Below are 14,614 nucleotides of genomic sequence, written 5' to 3'. Positions count from 1 at the left end.
AGCATTAGCAGACACTTATGGGTTATTAATAACTATAAAATTGGGACAGTAATGCACTGGATGTCTGCCTAAAAGAGAAGATGGTTCAGGTTTTATGTAGTAATAGCTGACCCAGCACAAGTCCCTATCCCTGTAAATTAAAACATGATATGGCTACTTCTGGTCAGTTACTCGGTACTTAGAATTTTCCTGAAAGAGGAAAGTTCTATTATTTAAAGAAATAATTGATGAGTTTCTGACTAGGTACAAAATCATTCTACGCACAACAGCATTCTTAATACAGAGTATGTATAATACTTACTCATTTCTGGTTCAGCACTGAGGTCAGCTGTTACAAAATTAGAGGGAAACAACCCTATGCCCTGATGAGTTTCACCTTTCCACCAGTTGGGATCACTAAAATTAATGGAAAGACACTTTTAAGCAGGTATTAAATCATTAAACATGGTGGTACAATAAATCTCAGCTCTATGTGAAATAAATGTGTTTGAAATAAAGAAATTACAAGTACAAGAAAACAGAAAATAAAAGTATAACAAAAAATATACAACTACAAAAGTCTTTCTATAAAGGTCAACATGTGCCATCAGTAGTAGCAAATCCAACTGGATAACAAGGCTATGTGTGAACTGCTGTTAAGATGAAACTTGTTGCTAAATAATTAAGTTAATAAAGAAAACTGTTAAATGTAGTATTTGATAATTACATTCAATTAGACTATGCATAATATGCATATACACACATACACACACGCGCACACACACACACACACACACACACACACACACACACACACACAGCACACACAGGTGTGTATCTATTCAGACCTATGATTTCACTGGTTAAGACATAAATGAATGAACAAATGAATGAAAATCAAGGCTCTAAAAGCAGTTACTAAGTGCCAAGCCTTAGTGATATGAATAGAACAGTCCCTGTTCTCAAGGAGTTCACATTCTAATTAGGGCAGACAACAGATAAAATGAAGTTTGGTGGCAGGGTGTGGAGAAAATGCAGTTAAATTTTAAGGGTATACGAGGGGTCCTTAGAATATAATACTGTTTACATGACAGTACAGAGAGAAGGGAATTCTGCAGATCATAGAGGCAAGGCAGGAGGTGAAGTCTGAAGGACCTTAAATGGCAGAAGGCAGGTGTGGCCAGAGTCCTCCATTTCATGAATAAATTGGTGACTTCCATCTCCCTCAATGCTCCCCCATGGGCATTCAATTCAAGTAGGCTACACTGATTGATGGATTCTGAGTGGTTCCAGCATGGGGAAAGGAGTAAAGGAAGAAAACAGAGGCTGGGGGGTTGAGGGAGATAAATGTATAGACTTAGCTGCCAGGCAGCGCTGAGGGATTAAGTGAATTAACTGCTCAGAGACACACAGTCAACATGTCAGAGAAAGGACTTGCAACCATGTCTGTTCTCTTTCTAACATGCCACTCTGCCTCTCAATAGAAAGATAATATTTTCAAGTCCAAAACACTCTTCTATATACAAAAAACTTAAATGATAGTTACCTGTCATCAAGAACTGTAATGATTTCTCCAGCTTTAAATGTTAGTTCATTATCTTCAGCAGCTTCAAAATCATAGATAGCACGAACTTTCCTACCCTCATGTTGGTGATTAGTTAAGAGGCTTGATGTGCTTGGATACAGATTGGAAAGTGTGGTAGGCTGTTGCCTTTGCTCTTTCAACGACAACTCAATGGCTGAAAAATAATTAAATTTTAAAACATATTTGGCTTATACAGTCTTCCACTCCTAAGAATACTAGGTCATTTGAATTTGACAATAACATGAGATCGAGAGCTTGAAGGACTCTTGTAAATCACTGAGTTCAAACAGGAGCAAACTAAGACATAGAGGGGTCGTCTGATTTGCTGATATCACACAGATAACAAGCAAAGGAAGAAGGACTACAATTCATGCAAAATCATTTTGCAATATGAGGCTAAGCCCTTTCAGAAAAGCACATTGCCAATTACAATGCTTAAATTACCTCATGATCAGATCTTAAAATGTTACATTTTACTTCACTTTGGTACCTAAAAAATCACCACCATCCACAAAAGGCAAACAACTTTTAATGTTTACAAAAGTGTATCCATGAAATTACCTTGCATAATCAAAGGTAAACTGTCATATCAAACCTCCTGACCTCGTTATTTAATTTAAAAATATTCTCCTAGCACTCTCCCTTTCTTGTATTTTTTGTAGGGCAGATAGTGAAGGATTACTCAACAAATATAAGAAAAAATATAGAAATCTAAAATTGTAGTCACTTGATACATTTTGTAAAAGGAGGCCTCTATTTGCAAGAATAAGTTAAATCTTTAATATTGTCTACAAAACTGAAGTTATGATGAAAGAGAATGTATACCATTTAAAGCACTCTAAGTTTGCAACAAATGGCACTACGGCTAGATAAGTGGTATCAGGGGACAGGACTCATACCTCTGCTGTAATACTCACACATGCACATCATGCTAAACTCTACCTTGCACCTGGATCAAAGAGACCAAGGGCTGGCTGACTTAAGTCAGCGCTGGGAAGGAGATCTCTCACGGTTTAACTGCTTATCAGCTCTTCGTTCTCCACCATGCGACAACCAGGGGTGGGAGAGGAATGCTCTCTTTCTTTTAACTTTCAGTTAAGTTCCACGAGGGTAATAAAGTCATGGCATTTCTGGATAATTAAAGGTGATGAAGGCACAAAAAGGGCAGGAAGACAGGAACAACAAACTTTGCAAAAAAAAGTGCTTAGCTTCTGCAATGAACTATAACCTCTCAGTGGAGAGGACAGCCGTCTGCTGAGAAGGAACTCAAAGACAGTCATTTTAAGGAATCTTCACAGGTAATTCTGACTCAACAAAAGACTAGAAAACACGTTCCTAATAACAGTAAAATTATTGTTATTTCCACCTTAGAGATGACTGAACTGAGTTTAAGAGGTGAAGGGTCTGCCAATTATCACCTGGCAAGTATCTAAGGTGGGATCTGAACTCAAATTCATGGAGGGATGAAGTCCAGCACTCCATCAATCTATACCACGTTGCCTTGTTTGGGGGGTGCATCGACAAGACAGTTAGCAAGGGGAGAGAAGGACCAAGACCACCTATGGTGATCTCAGCTTTCAAAGCTGAGAAAGGCTGATCCTCTCCTCTTTCTCTATGCCTACAGTTGCAGTTAATTATCCACATGATTTTCTTTACCTCTTTATGCTATCTGTAATTACTGAATTTTTGCATAAAAATTGTGATCAATCATAGCTCCTTTATGATTCATCTGTCCCTCAACAGGGTACAGTGGCACTAAAATGGAGGACACCTGTAAATAGCATGAAGTACAGAAATAAAGACAGAGATGGAATGAACCTTCTCTGTCTGGGCTGTCAAGAGGGAGGACAAGGAATTCTTTCCCACTTCTGGCTTGGGGCTGTGCCTACAGAAAAAGGAAATATTATGGCTTTGATTTTATGATAACCCTTCTAAGATTCTCAAAAACAGACACAGGTGAAGTACATGACTAAGGATTTGAAGCACCCCTGGGCCATGGAATCATAAGTAGCAAGAGTGAGGTAGTCTAGAGAGGCTCTTAATAGCATTTCTGGTCTCTTAAGATGAGAAGCAATCTAGTGGGAGGAGAAAGACGTAGTCTGGAAAGAATTTGTGCTGCCCACACACATTTCTGGGGTAGGAGCTGCTCCCTTACTGAAATCTTTGAAGTTTACCTGTGGCTTACAAATTTATCAAAGACGAAAGTTTAAACAGAAAAAGAAAATATAAATTTTTGGTCTTTGCTGATGTAATAAGCATTACTCCTAAATAAAGGGATTTTTAGATGACCAAGAATGCTAGTAAAATCACCTAAAGCTACCATACTCATTAGTTCTACCAGTTTAGGCACAATAAATCGCCTGCCTGTGGGTAAGATGAATGAGAGATTCAAGAATCATTTAAGTGAGGTCTTCATACTTCAAGAGGCATGTGAGAACTAAGGTAGACTGAGAGAAAAGTAGACTTACTTATCAAATCTTGAGCTCACCGCAGGGCATATTCTCATCAAGCTGAAAGGTTGGGAAAGGTTGGGAATAGTCTCTGTTTCTTAAGTTGATGTCTGCCTCTGCTTTTCCTCCTCCTGCCCTCAGCACAGGACATGTAGTTGAAGTCCTAAAAACTAGATGCGTCTACACTGCAATCACACTGTATTCCTAGGACCAGTAAAAGTTGGGGTAGTGGTACTTATTTTTTTAAAAGAAAATGTAGTCATTAATTCCACAAAAAACTTAATGATTTTAAAATGAAACTGGAAGTTTCACATGAACAAATAAACAAAGCCATGCCAGGTCTCGCTCTGAAACAATGACGTCTCTGTGTTAGCAGTCAACTAGTGCACTCACCTTTTGCTAGGTCTTCTTCTTCTTTTTTGGTGGCCACAGTACCAGGATCCTTGGTGACAAGAGCTGGGCTTGCTTTTGCTTGTTCTGCAGCCTAATCCAAAGAAACAAACAAAAGATTTCACAACTGTTCTAAAACAGGTTTCTATATACTCAACTACCCTTATGAAGGCCAGGATTTTCCAACTTGCCCTTAACAAAACTCTCCAAAAAAGGGCAAACCAAGGATAACTGACATCCACATTGCAAGGAGATGGAGATCAAGGCTGGGGGCAACAAACCAGAAATCACTCTCCAGACTGGAAGAAACCTCTCCAACACTTCATGAAAGAGGAAGATTTGAGCCAAGAGTCAACTAAAATTGGCTTATGTTCATCTCAGATGGAAAAGAGCTTGTAGTGTAGTTTTCACATATTACAAAGCTGAAGAGAATTTTACACCAAACTGAATTTTTTGGGCCCCTTACAGATTTCAAGTCGTTCTGATATACTAGAGGTATAAAAATATATTCTATAGAGAACTCTTTGACCTAAAGAGATCAAAGAAAGAAGGAAAAGACCCACATGCATACAAATAAATAAATATGTACTTTCTGTCAAAGCAAGTGAATACCTATCAACTAAGTATTGGTTGAACAAACTATGATATAGGCGTACAATGAAATATTATTGCACAATTTCAAAAAATGATGAAAGGAGATGGAAAATGCTATTCACACCAAGAGAAAAAACTATGAAGTCTGAAAGTAGATCAAAGTATACTATTTTCTCATTTTTTGTTTTTTATTTCCCGTGGTTTTCCATTTTGTTCTGATCCTACTTTCACAATATGACTAATGTGAAAATGTGCATGCACTACTGTGCATGCTGTCTTGGGGAGGTGGAGGGGGAGAATTTAGAATTCAAAATCTTATACAACTCAAATGTTGAAAAGAAATAAAACATAAATTTTTAAAAATAAAAAATGATGGGAATGGATTCAGAAAAATCTGGAAAAACATATGAATTAATGCAGAGTAAAGAGAGTAGAACCAAGAGAACAATTTACAAAATAATTACAACACTCTATAGTATAATTCTGAAAGACAAGAACACCAATAAATATAATGATCAATCAGGACTCCAGAAAACTGATGACGAATTATGCTTTTCATATCTGGGAAGAAAGGCAGTAGTCTAAAGATAAAGCAAGAGACATGGCTGGTATGTGAATTTGTTTTGTTTTACTATACTTTTTCATTACAAGGAAGGACTTTTTTTTTAGAAGGGGCAGAGAATAACAGTGATGCAAAAATAGAAGAGAGAGGAAAGGAAAGAGAGAATACAGAAAAAGGGAAGAAGAGCTGAGGGGAGTGGAGGGAAGCAAAAGGAAGAGGTAGTAGCAAAGAAGGTAAGTGCAGTGCAGAGGAAAGTATCAATGAAACGTGAAAATTACACAGAAAGACATTCCAAGGGGGACAAAGACAAGTAGGGTGGTTCTGGTACTTCTGTACTATCAGTTATACTTTTAAAGTTGTACACAATGAAACACAGTTTTTATAAAATCCTCTTTTTCGGTTCTTTGTACACAAAAGTTTATGTCTGTTGATGCTTATTCATCATAAAAAACTTTCAGTCCATTATATATAACATTTTACACATCAGATTATTTGGCATATTAAATTTAACGTAATTTCTTCACAAAATAATTATAAATTTGCTAATAAATTTACTTGCAAACTTTTAAAATTTTCATTACAAATGGAGATACAAGTTGCTAAACTTTACATAATCTAGGATTTCTTAGATTGTGCAGTTTACGTGAAGAAGCATGTAACTGCAGCTGGCTAACTACTACTAACTTGGGAAATCTGGTCCCAAGTGCACGCTAAAGTCACAAGAATTGCTCCAATATCAAGATGAACAAAGATCACCTTGTGACAATTGCCAGTGATCCTGAATAAAATGCCCAGCATTTGGCCCTGGTTACTATCCTACCATAAAGACTTAACTGCTTAATTAAAATAACCAGTATGTCAATAGATGAAGGCCTGTGATATACCAAGTGCGAGAACTCCCTCCACGGATACATCTTCCTAGAACGCTGTGTGATGCTCAAAGAAACTAAATAATTTACTTCATATTATATGGTCACAAAGCTGGCAAATGTCAGAATGGATCTGAACCAGGTCTTTCTGGCCTCAAAATCCAGCCACTTTGACGCACACTAACTTTTAAAAGTACACCATACATAAACAAGGTATAGGCCAGCATCTTACACAGGGTATACAAGATCCAAATGGCTACAAAGTTTAGATATAAAGGGTGACACCATAAATAAGTAAAATGAGAAAAAGAAATTACCTTTAAGATTTCTGGATAAGAAAAGAGTTCATGACCAAACAAGAGACAGAAGACATCAAAGAAGCTAAAATGGAAGATTTTGATTACATAAAGTTAAGAGGATTTTGAAAGAACAAAACCAATGCAGCCAAAATTAGAAGAGAAACATAACTGGAAAAAAAAGTCTTCACAGAAAGTTTCTCTGACAATGGTTTAGTGTCCTATATCTAAATAACTGATTGAAAGGTAAAAGAATAACAGTCATTTCTCAAATGATAAATGGTCCAACAATTTAAACTGTCAGTTTCCTAAAGAAGAAATCCAAGCTAACAGAAGCCATAGGAAAAACAATGCTTCAGACCACTAATAATCAAAGAAATGCTTTCCAATAACTCCAAGGAAGTTCCCCTTTCACACCTTTCAGATAAAAAAAAAATGTCCAATATTGGTGAGGCTACAGGAAAACAAGGTGATGTTAGGTCACTGTTAATGGATTTCTTAACTGATCTGGCCAAATCTGTAAAGCAATTTGGAACTATACCCTTAAAAAGTTAGAAAAGTGATTACATCTACCCATAGCTATCTCCTATCACAAAACTAAGCCCCAGTCCCGAAATTCCTTACATTGCTCAGGTGAAAATCTCAAATCACTGCCTCTCAAATTCCTACCCTTTCAGAACCAGGGATGAGTACTGGGTGGGAATTCTGATCTATCTTGACACATCTATTTAAAACCCTCCTCTCCACTTCCCTCTCTGCTTTCACTATGAACTCCACCAAATTAGTTCCCCTAACACAGCCACAGCTAGTTTCCTTAATGCCTCTTTTGCTAAATGTAACAACAACAACAACAACAAAAAAAAAACCACAGGCCTCCAGGGGCAACAATTTATACATACTGAATCAATGCTAATTCATTGTTTCCAAGTGGCTTTACCTTAAGGCTCAGCTTCATGCTGTTTCTTTAGACCGCCTACCAGAATGAAGGTCTACAGAGCTGTGGTGCAGACCTCATTGTTGTATGCCTGTGAAACCCAGACCGTCTACCAGTACCATGTCAGAAAACTGAATCGCTTCTATTTGAACTATCTTAGGAAGATTCTGAAGATCACCTGGCAGGATAAGGTACCAGTCACAGGTCTTTACTCAAACTAAACTGCCAAGCATTCAAACTATGTTTCAGAGAGCACAACTCCGATGGGCTGGCCATGTTGTTCAAATGCAAAATGTACACTTGTTGAAAAGACTATTTTATGGAGAAGTCACATAGGGCAAGGGTTCACATGTGGTCAGAAGAAGTGATACAGGAACACTCTCAAGGTCTCTCTTAAGAACTTTGGAACTGATTGTATGACATGGGAGACAATGGCTCAGGACTGCTCAACCTGGTATGATCACATCAGAGAAGGTGCTGTGCTCTATGAGCAAAGCAGAATTGAGATAGCTCAAAGGAAACGCAGGAGGCGCAAATTTAGAGAATCCACCCCAAATGTTCACACAGACTATTTGTGCCTGCCCTGCAGGAGAGCATTCCAAGCTTGTATTGGCCTGATCAGCCACAGTCAAGATAAAGAAACCTGACTTCTTGCATAGTGGTGTCACTTTGGTCCTCTTTGAGAACAAAAGACAACAACCAACCAACCACAGGAATGCATTAAAAATCTGACTTCCACCTTTCCATTCTCAAGAACACTCTAGTTCTTGACTTGCCATTTTACTTAATTTTTATTTCTAAAGTATTTAGATTACACAAAACCCTTAATTTTATCTTGAATAATGATTTCCATAAGGATGTTTAAGTTGACAAAAAATCTCCAAATGGATTTTTTATTGTGTAACCAGAAATACCATTTCATGTGTTACTTGATCATCCCATTCAGAGTTCACACTACAAAAAGGAACCACTATTACAACAGTTTATGCACCATCTTTTACAAAGAATAAAGGACTTGACAAGATTCTCCAACTTAAGTCATAATATGCCAATGCCAAAGATTTCAGTGCACTAGTGAATGAAGGGAAGAATGGCAAAATATATAAATGAGTATTAACAAACCAAAGAGGCCAAAGGTTTGTAGAATTGTAATATAAGGAAATGTCCATCAATTGGCAAATGGTTGAACAAATAATGAGATATTAATATAATGGAACATTACTGCCTAGTAAGAAATGATGAAGGAGATGATTTTAGAGAATCTTAGGAAATATGAATTGGTAATGCAGAGCAATAAACAGAATCAGAACAGAAATTTATATGACGACAATAACAATGTAAAGAAAACACAACTCACAAACTAATCAAAACAATGACCAACCACATCTCTAGGAGACTTGAGAGCAATCAGAGACAAGGTGCAGAAAAAGGCATACCGTTTTGGACATGCCACTGTGTGAAAGAGTTTAGTAATTCTTTTCTTTTTTTTGTTACTAGGGATTTAACCCCTTCATTTTTAATGGAGGGGGGTGTTTTCATCCTTTGTTGCCAAAGAAGACCATGCCATCAGAGAAATGATGACATGACTTTGCACTTGACTTTGTTTTGAGTGAGGGAGGGCTGTGCAGGTCACCAGACTCACTTCTCCTCCAGAGCCATCTGAATCCAGTGACCAGACATTCATCAGGATGACTGGAGATGACCCAGGATGAGGCAACTGAGGTTAAGTGACTTGCCCAAGGTCACACAGCTAGTGAGTGTCAAGTGTCTGAGGTGAGATTTGACCTCAGGTCCTCCTGACTCCTGCATTGGTGCTCTATCCACTGCACTACCTAGCTGCCCTAATGGAGGGGTAAAAGGAGAGAGAAAGGAAGATTAGCAATAGTGAAACTGAAAAATAAAAGGAAAATATGCACAGAAGTGAAAAGAAATTCAGAAGAAAGCATAGACAAGAGGTAAAATTTTGAAAATAACATTTGGAATTTATTATATATTCCAAAAAATATTATCATATGAAATGGAAACTTTTTGTATTCTGCTATGTAAAAAGAAACGATCAGGCTTGTATGTTAAGTTCAGAAAAAAAATTTTTAATTAAAGGGAAAAAGAGGATCAATGATAATAGAGTTTTAGAGCTCAAAGAACAAATGAGCTCACATCAGAGGCCCTCAAGCTCAGTAAATTTGCATCTAATAAGAGTCCAAGAAACTCTATAACAGATATTGTGGGAGAAACTGAAGAGATGAATAAAAGATTTTTCCCCCACTTTTGCTTTATAGCAGTGATTTCCAGCGTTTTCGTTACACAAATCCCTTTCAACAACAAAAAATGTATTGTGAGACCTGAGGGTAATTTACCTTACTACTCCTAATACTTTGTAGTTACAGTCAATCCTCAACTTTAATAGGGATAAAATTCCTAAAACAGAGCAAAAATTAAAAATGTGAATGCTGATATGTTGAACCTATGGGAAATAGAGGGTTAGGTTTCTGCAATCAACAAAATTGGAATCTTTTGCTAGAGACTGCCAAAAATACACTTTCTGCATACATTCTTTGTAACAAAACATTAATTCGATAATATGCTGTATTATGTAACCATGAAATAACAAACATTACTACCTACCACTACTACTAACCATGAAATAACCCATAAAAGGCAGTAGACAAAATAAAATTGGCAACATACAAAACATATTTTTCACTACTAATCCCCAAGAATTCTGTGGTGTTTTGTGCTAACATCTCAATTTAAACAAAAACAATTATTTCAGACAGCATTCTAGAGCTGCAAACTTCTCTACTTTGGCTGCCCTGTGAAAATGGAAGGATCACTTCTGTCATGGCTACGAGAAGACACTGAGACTGGTAAAGTGATCTCAACATCACCTCCAACACTCCCTCTGACACTGAATGCACAGGGAGTTCCTTTTACAACAGTAGGGTGAACAAAACCAGCTAACACCCAGAGGGATGCCGGCCACTCAACAAATCTGCACAAACTGCACTGCTCATTTCTTTCTCTACTACACATAGCTGCAAATGTGCATGGTTGCCAATATCAAAGTGAAATGAGATTATTAATAAAATCACATGAATGATCAGAGTTGTGAAAGTTAAACATGGGAATTCTGAGGATTGACTATTTACTGCTAAACAATTAAAGAATTTTTAGGTCAAATTCCAAGCAATTTTTGAACCACTAAATGGAAACCACTGCTATATAACAATGAGGGCCTTAGAAGTCCCTCTCTGGTCTACTATTTCACCTAAAACCATATCATCATTTTAAATGCTGCCTGTGGTAATATGTAGAAATTAGAATAATAAAACTAAGATTTTTCAGATTTTGAAATTTATTTAGCCCTGAGCAGATGCCTACATTAACACATTTTTTTGAAGAGGGCAAACAGTGGGAAATAGGAATTCAAGCAGGTTGATATTTTAATGCAAATTATCTTCTCACTCACTTTCACATTTTAAATTGTTAACATTACTGGAAATTCTATTTTTCTTTTAATTACATAATTAAAATTAAGCTCACAAACAAAAGTTGTCTGTTACAATCAAAGAGCAGGACACAAAAACAATGCTTTTTAATATACCTGTGAGCCAATAGCTGGAAATGTAACTCCTTGTTCTTTAAGATTTTTTATCATGGCAGATATGAGACTAAGTTGTGGATCATTCTTGAATTCATCTGTCCATTCCACCATAAGAGCTTTTAACTTTTCACAAACTTTTGGATGACCCTAAAAAAGAGAAAAGACATTTTAATGAAAAAGCAACAAACTCACTGATATTTGATACAAGTGCTTTTCATCATAAAGACAATAAAGATAGTTATAGAGCTTCTTTTGACCAACAAGGCAGACTTGACATCAAGAAGATGAAAATTCAAATCCAGCCTCAAACACTTACTAGCCATATGACTCTAGGCAAGCTACTTAACTCTTTTTGCCTCAGTTTCCTCATCAGTAAAAGAGAGATAAAATAGAGTACCCAACTCCCAGGGTTATGGTGATAATATTTGTAAAGTACTTTGTAAACTTTCAAGGATTATATAAATGCTAGCTATTACTATTAAATCTATTAGTGAAACAATAGACTATGTGTGTGAAAAAAGTTGGAGTTGCAACCTAAATTCTTAGTAACCAGTCAATTTTTTAGTTACTATGATGAAATGGATTTAAACTTTAAAACTAAAACTGAACAAAACTCAATTCAATCTGTTCTCAGATTTCTTCTTCATTCTTCCTAGAGCATCAGACACTACTAACATCTCCCCTCCCCACCATAATACATACAGGTAAGGTAAATGCTGTCAGTCACAAGGAGGATGGATGGGTACTGTCAATATACATTGTTTAAGATAAGTTTGTAAAGAAAATATTTTTGCTCCTACAGATATGAGAATTGTATAAAGCTAATATTATTTGATTGGACAGAAAAATGAATAGAATTCCCCACTTTTTCCTGAGATGAGGACCAATGAAAACAAAGAGTTAGAAAAGCAACGACTCTAGGACTAAGATTTACAAGACCCTTTTTCTTCCACAAAATGAAACAATTACTTTTTGGTGGAAAGAGGACTAATCTAAAAATGCCACCAAAAATTTTTTTTAAACTGAGAATTAATAAAATACACATATGAAAAATCAAGATGGATAAGAACTTTCTTTACTGAAATAAGTACTTACCTTATTTAATACATTGCTTACTTCACTAGCGAAGTCTCTTGAACATACTTCTAAATGAAAAATTTTGCCACAATTCGATACACATGCTCCTAGAAGCTAATTAAGAAAAAGTCATAAGCTTAAAGAGGCTTAATCTTAGTAAACAGATCTGCAGTATAGCTATGAAAGAGAATACTTACAGTCAGTGCCTGCATTGCGACGTGAGGATCTTTATGATTCACTCTCTTCATAATAGACCGAAGACAGTCTTTAGGCCTAAGAATTGAGAAAAGCAGCACTCAGTCATCCTAACTTACTTTTTCTTTCTTAAAGCATATAACACAATAACTTGCCATACAAAAACTAGTATTTGGTATATCTGAGATGCTCGACTTTAAGCCTCTTTTTTAGAAATCCCTTTAAAATAGTTTAACAAAACTGTCGGGATCTCTTAACTAACAAGAGAGACAAGTTGGGTACTTTCAGGCTTTGGGGCAAATTGTTATTTAACAGACTTCAGTTTAATGTAGAATACATTTAATCAAGTAATCAGTTTAGCTTTGAATTTTTTAGAGTACAGTCTATTATTTTAAAGAGAAACTGTGAACCATCCTCGAATAAGAATATCAATATGTATACAGTCCATGTCTTCCTCGAATAAGAATATCAATATGTATACAGTCCATGTCTTCTCCAGCAGTATGTCATCACACACTGGTCACTGGACAAGGAGTTCACATTTTCCAACTTCCTTTCAAGCATGCCCAAATATCCCTCATCCTTAAAAAAAAATACTAGCCCCCCCACCATCTCCTCAAGGCTGTCCTCCATTCAATACTTCTCCTCTCTTTCTGAAGTAAACTCCTTAAAAAGGCTGTCTACAATCACTTCCTCCCTCTTCTTCCTTTCCCAGCACTTACTTTTCAACCCTTTACCTTTTTACTTAATCACTCAAACTGCTCTGTAAAGTTACAATGATCTCTTAATGGCAAAGATGCTGGTTTTTTCTCATCACTAACCCTTCTTGCCCTATGCTTCTCCATCTGACACTGCTGACCACATTCTCCTCCAGGGTCCTCTTTCCCCTCTTGGTTTTTATGACTCTACTCTCTTCTGCTTGGCCTCTAACATATTCCACCAATCCCTCATAGTCTCTCTTTCTCTCCCACCCCGCTCTGTCTCCTCAACTTCTATGCATCTAGAAACAGATGACTTCCAGATCTGCATTTCCAGCTCTAGTTTTTTCATAAACTTCACTTCACTATCACTAACAGCCTAGGGAGCATTTCAAACTGGAAGTCCTGGAGTTACTGCAAACTCATCCTATCTAAAGATGATCTCATCATTTCCCTCCTAAACTTTCCCCTCTTCCAAACGTCCCTCTTTTTGTTGGAAGCCTCCACCATCCTTCCAGGGGCTCAGATTCAAAATCTGCACTCTCCTCAATTCCTCCCTCTCCCTCAGCCCATACATCTCCTCAGTTGTCAAATCTTGCCATTTCTACTTTCACAACTTCTCTGGCATCCAACCTCTTTTCTCTACTTATAGAGATACCACCTTATTTCAGCTCCTCATCACTTCCCACCAAAATTATTACAACAGCCTAACTGATCTCCCTGTCTCAACACCCCATCACTCCAGGCCATTCTATACACTGATAAAGAATGTGAGGCACTACTAGGGCACATATTCTTAAAGAGGTGTGTATGAATTGGTTTTTTAAAAGTGTTTTCCTAACTACATTTTAAATCATTCTGAGAGGGATCCATCTTCTTCCCAAGGCTCTCAAAGTGGCCCATAACACACACAAAAAGATTAAGAATCCCTATACCAGTCAGTCCCATTAAAATGTTTGCATTATTTAAAACTCATCAATTTATCAAATACAATGGAAAATACTGGTACTTAGTTATTAAAGCTACATGATCAATTCCTCCGTTCTGTTAAGAATCATGTAGCATCAATCACAATCATTTTTAAATGGCTTTGTATACCTTTTAAGGAATATACTTTTTATGTTGAGGGTACAGTGTAGTTATTTGTTGGGAGGTATTTTATATCAATTTTTAAAAGACACCAATATAGACATTGGAATGGATGGTCTCTGAAGTCCCTTTTAGTTCTAAATCCATGAGCCTAAAACAAATTTTTAAAAGTTCAATTATTTAAACAAAACTCTCATAGGACTGCTGCAGGAATCAAATGAGATAATGAATACAAAGACCACTGTAAAACTTATCACCATAGTACTGGATAAGAAGAAACAGAAAAGAATGA

General features: G+C 36.6%; 1 protein-coding gene across 1 annotated transcript in view; it reads right to left on the bottom strand.

The window, feature by feature from the left end:
- Positions 1-14,614, bottom strand: part of STAM (signal transducing adaptor molecule) — a 49,236-nt gene that overhangs the window by 12,984 nt on the left and 21,638 nt on the right. The window contains exons 3-8 of the mRNA XM_072651634.1: positions 12,538-12,613; positions 12,359-12,454; positions 11,264-11,410; positions 4,408-4,498; positions 1,526-1,718; positions 302-396 (exon numbers count right to left, since the gene is read on the bottom strand). Of these exons, the coding sequence (XP_072507735.1) occupies positions 302-396; positions 1,526-1,718; positions 4,408-4,498; positions 11,264-11,410; positions 12,359-12,454; positions 12,538-12,613 (698 nt within the window). The remainder of the gene's footprint in view (positions 1-301; positions 397-1,525; positions 1,719-4,407; positions 4,499-11,263; positions 11,411-12,358; positions 12,455-12,537; positions 12,614-14,614) is intronic.

Source organism: Notamacropus eugenii, chromosome 3 (assembly GCF_028372415.1).
Source record: "Notamacropus eugenii isolate mMacEug1 chromosome 3, mMacEug1.pri_v2, whole genome shotgun sequence".
NCBI lineage: Eukaryota > Metazoa > Chordata > Mammalia > Diprotodontia > Macropodidae > Notamacropus > Notamacropus eugenii.
The sequence above is the reverse complement of the archived record's forward strand: the minus strand, read 5'-3'. Positions and strand labels throughout refer to the sequence as shown.